The sequence below is a fragment of the Colias eurytheme genome, chromosome 21 (assembly GCF_061535395.1).
Source record: "Colias eurytheme isolate Ceu_HAF_F1 chromosome 21, ilColEury1 Martin Lab GWU primary, whole genome shotgun sequence".
NCBI lineage: Eukaryota > Metazoa > Arthropoda > Insecta > Lepidoptera > Pieridae > Colias > Colias eurytheme.
The window spans coordinates 1713779-1719926 of NC_143000.1; the positions used below are offsets into that span (position 1 = coordinate 1713779).

The 6148-nt window shown below is 30.3% G+C and overlaps 1 protein-coding gene across 1 annotated transcript; it reads left to right on the forward strand.

Annotated features, from left to right (window-relative positions):
- Nucleotides 1–2571: 2571 nt before the first annotated feature.
- LOC149898919 (uncharacterized) lies at nt 2572–4994 on the forward strand. Its single transcript, XM_090114592.1, has 2 exons — nt 2572–2710; nt 3187–4994. Exon 2 carries the CDS (start codon nt 3193–3195, stop codon nt 4888–4890), a length of 1698 nt encoding a protein of 565 aa, XP_089970718.1. The 5' UTR covers nt 2572–2710; nt 3187–3192; the 3' UTR covers nt 4891–4994.
- Nucleotides 4995–6148: the final 1154 nt, after the last annotated feature.

Below are 6148 nucleotides of genomic sequence, written 5' to 3' on the forward strand. Positions count from 1 at the left end.
ATAATATACGAAGAAAAAATATTTTTAATTCCCGCTAGACAGCCTGATATAGCAGCAGCCTGATATACTTATGGTAATTTTAAGTAATATATTTATGTATGACATTTCTTTGGTCTACTTAAGGGTTTGATGCTGTTTTAAAACTTATTTAGTGTTGTCAATTTATATTTTTTATTATAGAGTGCGAGTTGTATCCCTTGAGATTGTAAAAAATGTTTCTTATTGGTAGCAGAGAAGACTGATTATCTTGCCTGATATCAGTGACCTAAATATGAAATGAATCTGCCACATACCCAACTAGGAAACATGGGACTTCACTGTGTGGGCCTTCTTCGCAATTGAGAGCGTTGGCCCAACAAATTATTGTGATTGCCTCTACTCACCCAACGCTGCCCATTGTGAAGAAGGCCCATTATATAAACATTCCAATTTTAAGACCGTTTTTAAATAGAAATAGATTCTCTTTCTATCACGGGGATACAAATATGAAATATGGAAGGTCTATATGGGGGTCTATGGGTGTATTGAAGATTTATTTATTTGATTATTAAACTAAAAGATATGGGCTCGATAATGACAAAAGAATGTGTATTCTTATGTGGATAGTTTCTATAATACAAGCTTTACTTAATTTGACACGAGATGGCGTGTGAAGTATTTGAAAATGTAATTATTTAGAATTTTAAACATTCCATTAAAATTATTATTATATCGAAAAATTGATGTGTATTGTAGTATTTTAATCTCAATTTTGAAACATATGTACTTAGAATAAGAAAGAAATAAAACGATATGAAAATTTTATACATTGACTTGGGACGCGGTCAATCTCAAAATAATATATTTTGTGATTCTTTTGTTAGTGATTTTAGACAAGTTAAAACAATGTGAATTGTATATTATTGGATATTTGTTTTGTTTTTTTTGGCCAGTACTTGTCGAGGAATGATATAGATATAATATTCAGAAATCGCTATACTATATACATAATAGAGGAGATTTAAAAAAAGTTTGTTGTTTCTCTCGAGATACTGTGTTTGTCAAAAAAAGAAAATGTTTATTTCCTTGTTTTGTGTTGTTTTTATTTATATACAAATTATTTGTTAGATCATCTCTATAAATTGTATGCAAATTCTGCATTTAAAGAGAGAAAAAATAAACATACATTGTGATAAAATTCGATATGTACATGTTACCTCTAGGTAAGCTTAAATTTATAGTACTTAATGAAATAAAATTATAAATAAAAAGGTGTACATAAGTTATCAGCGTTTGCAGTTGCACGAAATGTGGCTAATTAGCCACAACTTGCATTGGCTGTCTCTTTTTCGCTCACGATAGTTGGATCATGCCATCTCACTCTGACGTCTAATCGTGTGTGTAAGTTCGAATGTTGTGTTGGTAACCTATCTACATTTTTTTTAACTTATAATGTCATTGTATAGCTCACGGCACGTAAGTTTAGCGCTCACCTTGAAGTGGAGGGGATCTATTTGAACGAAATAAAGGCGAACTTGCTGTAAAACATTGAAGGTCACCGCTAGACTTACGTGCCGCGACTAATACTTAATAGATATTAAAACGGTGAAGGTATTTCTTTATCAAATTTGTACAACATAGGAAGAGGTTCCGGGAACCAGTTTGTGATTTATCGTAGTCAAAATAAATTATTTTTATTTGCCGTTAAACATATTGTGTTTTATTGTTCCATTTATTTTTTAATTGATGTGATATTAATTATTTAGTTACAAACATACTTAATTAGAGAAAAGGAAAAACTGATTGATAGTAATGATAATCTATACTAATATTATAAAGCTGAAGAGTTTGTTTGTTTGAACGCGCTAATCTCGGGAACGACCGGTCCGATTTGAAAAATTATTTCGGTGTTAGATAGCCTATTCATCGAGGAAGGCTATAGGCTATATATCATCTCGCTAAGACCAACAGGAGCAGAGCCACGTGGGTGACACAGCTAGTTAATGATAAAGTTGTTAAAATTAATAGGCAGTCAAATTCAAATCCATTTATTTATCTCTTGAATACAGTAACAGTTTTATTTTAGTAACAATTTAACGTATATGAAGGTTTGCTACTCAACAATACACATTAAAATGGGAAAGAAATTAGTATAAAAAAGAATAAAGAAACAGGTCTTCCAGTCGTAAGTTCTAACGTAAGAAAAAAAACAAACATGTTGTCGATTTTAGAATCTCCTTTTTTTGAAGTCGGTTTAAAATACGGCTTTCATGTTTATTTAAAAACTTTACTAGAAAGCAATATATTAGCCGTTTCGAATCGGACTAAACGACAACTCTTTAACGATAGAAAAGAGCAATATCGATATAAACAATTACAATATATATTTATAAACATAAATATACTATATTCTTTCTGATTTAATTTTCAAAAAAAAGGAATTGGGTAATTTGAATCTGTGTTTGAATCAGATGACATGACTCCGTCAAAAGTACTCGTATCCAAACTCGATTTAACTCCATAAAAACATGTCGATAAAATAACCGTCACTGAACACCTGCCGCAAACCTTGTATGAAATATAAAAGGAAGTTTATTGTTATCAAGTATAAAATAATGAATGAAAAGTGTGATTAATAAAGTGCGTGGTATAATATTTGATACGAATAAAGTGTTTATATTATTCGTGAAGTGAATTCTGGCTTAAAAACAGGACACAACTGTTTAAATGGGTAAGTGTAGTTGAGCGTAACATCAAAAATAAATTTAGCATAATATATGAATGAAATCTGTTTATTTGTAACGTTTTACTTGATAAATATAAACTATACATGAGATTAGTGTGCGAATTTCAAGCATCAAGATAATTTAATTAATGTGAATCGATTGCACTTGTAAGCTTTCGCTTCGAAAGCTTTTGGTATTCAATTTCCTTATTACGTACTTACCATCAACACAATTTTATACTACTGTGCTATCTTTGTTAGTTAACATAAATTTAACATTTATTAGATTGTTTACTTTTCCTGTAATGTTTATACGTTTTATTTTGAAAGAATTACAAATACATATTTGATTTTGATGTAATATTCATTATTTGTGTATTTATAGCAATTGAAACATACAAATATCTATCTCTTTCAATTAAATGTTAGTTAGAGATTGACCTAAGTTATTCTATATTAATTTTCAATTATATTTATTTCAGTTAATAATGAACCCAGTCGACAACAACCAGTTTGAAGTCAGATCAGCAAAACGAAAGATCAAAACCGGACCCAATGTATACCTGAACCCTGCCTTGGACTTGCTTGCGAATGAGGACCCTATGTGTAACACAGCCATGGAAGTAACACCTAATAAAAGGCGCAAAAGAACTATGAGCTGTGATATAGCTGCATTTGAGAACACCGCTTTAGACCTGGGAATCAGCAAGGCAGCCGTGAACGAGTTTCTAGTTAGAGAGCTTCAGAATGTCAATAAGAACATAAGAGCTTATGAAACACCTATAAAGACTAGTGCAGAAAGCAGTGCTGAAATAGACGAGCCTATTTATGCAAATTTAATCAATACACCGCCTGTACCGCCAAGAAATTACTCTTCTGAAGTTATTGAACAAAATACTATGCCTGATATGGATCACTGTAGCCTTAACGACAGTGTAGCGGAAGTCGATTCTGGAATATCAATTTTAGAACAAAAATCCAATAATGAACTTGAAAATAATGATCTCTCTGTTATAAATAACACAACAAACATACAAACAAATATCACAAATCAATTATTTGTTAATAATTCAGCAAATCTCAATCTGAGCTTCATCGACAGACTCGCTCTAGATTCACCACAAACATCCAATAAGTCATTATATTTTGATGATGATTTAAATGAGAGCAATATAATGGAAATAAAAACTATAACAATAATAACTAAGAAGAAAATTGTGCCAAAGAAGAATACAAATCCGTTCCTAGATCCGAATTTAGATGTAAATGTAGAAACAACTGGAGAAAATCCATTTTTAAATGAAAATGCTAATACACATGAGATGGAATACAATGAAGAAGCATTAACAAGGCCAATAGAAATGCCTGCACCACAGAATTTGATGCCCAGAAGATTATTTGTTAATGATACAAATAGTACAATATCTACTGTAAACGAGTCATCATTAAACACAGATTGTCCAGAATATGAGAATGTAGAATACAGACCAGAAAGTCCTATTTACGAAAATATTGATGATATACAATATATGGAAGATCCACATTACAACAAGCAAAGCAAAATCCTTGGTCACGACGTTTCGAAATTTAACGCGTTAGATATCATGAACTTAAACAAGATGCTCCAATCAAACACATCTAACGAATCAACAGACAGTAAAAAGGATTTGAAACACCACATTCTAAAAGCTAGTAATAAACTATCAAAGAAAGTGTTCAGAACATTGAAAAAGACATTCAAAGCTGACAAAATTGAACACAACACGACTCTAAATCCGTATGAAGTCCCCAGAAAACCGCCGAAAGAAAAAATTGAGAAAAAAGACTCCGGTATCGAAAATCCAGCTTTGAAACTTGATAATTCTGATGACATAGAAATAGAAGAACTGATTGAGAATGAAGATGAACAGTATGAAACGATAAAAACGATAAGAAATACTAGATTAAATGGTAATGTAACACCTTTGAAAGAAAGATCAAATGACAATGATTTATCTCATAACAAAACATATACACCAGGAAAGAAAGTTAGATTTGATTCAACATTGAATAGGGAAAAAATAATAACTGGAGATAGTTTTGACTGTGATATACAAAGTCCAGGGTTTGATTCCAAAATTGATAAATACCATGATGAGTTGGAAAACTGCATAAATGAAAGGAAGTTTATTCAGCAAAATATGTAATATTCTATAGTAATAGAATTAAGTTTTCTGTACAAACTAGAATAGGTTTTTTATACTATGTTCACTATTGTGAATTATTTTTATTTATTTTCTAGATATAAGAAAAATCCACCAAATACATATTTGATAAACTTCTATATACCTACTTACCAAAACCATTTATAAAAGTAGTTATTATGTCTTAATTTTCTAAACCAAAAAGAATAATAACAATAATTACCAAACCATTAGTTAAGTTTGTACTTAATTTTATACATTTTTTTTAAATTAGGATAAAATTAGTTTTTGAATTTATTTTTTAATAATTTTTTACTTGAATACATCATAATAATTAATCTAAGTCAATGTTTGAAATATTTCTTGCCGAATATTATACTGTTATTGAAGTTTAGTTTTTAAGTATTTATGAAAATAAATTATTATAAGGCAATGTGGTTTATGTTATTTTTTCTTGCTTATTGAATACAGTGTTAAATGAACTGCATATATTTTTTTTCTGTTTTATAATATGTTTCTTGTTTACCATAAAATAGTGAGTATTGGTATGTGGTTGGTAGCTTCGTGTATCTTATAGCTAGACTAGATAACTAGGTTTATCTGAAGCATATGTGTATGTTCTATATTATCAATTATGGTTCTCTTATGAGATGTAGAGGTACAAATCTAAATAAGCTTATAAATTATATTGGTATAGATAATAGAATTATTTGTTTACAGTGGCCAATGAAAAAAAATTTCTTAAGTTATCCTATCCTATTCTTCTTAGTTTCAGTATACAAGCGTGATGATGCAGGATGGATTCAAAACTACCATTATAAATGTACCTATATGTGTCGTATGTTCAAAACTGTAGTAAGGAGGGAAAAAAAATTGAGAACAAGCACGTAATAATTTCTCGACTACAAAACTGCAAAAACGTATGTAGGGCTGCTCAGTAGGCTGAGCTGGTAGTAGGCTGAGTAGGGCTGCTCATAGTATCCTGGTAAGTAACTTTTGCAAAAAAATATATATAATTTTTGTATTTAGTGCAAATTATATGATAGATTATAGAATGATGTTATGCTTCGCGAATGCACGCGGTATTTACCCTTGACGGCAATTGCATCCTTTTATTGGATAATCGTCGAATATGATGCGGCAGCTAATGGATAAATTGAGATGTTTGTTTTAAAAATAGTCGACAGTCAACAGCAAATGTGTTAGCAGTTGGACTATAATATAGGCCGCCTTTGTGCAAATTATGTTTTGTAATAGGACT

What these genes read in the sequence shown, in the direction of transcription:
- LOC149898919 (XM_090114592.1), top strand. Translation starts at nt 3,193, where the DNA reads ATGAACCCAGTCGACAACAACCAGTTTGAAGTCAGATCAGCAAAACGA.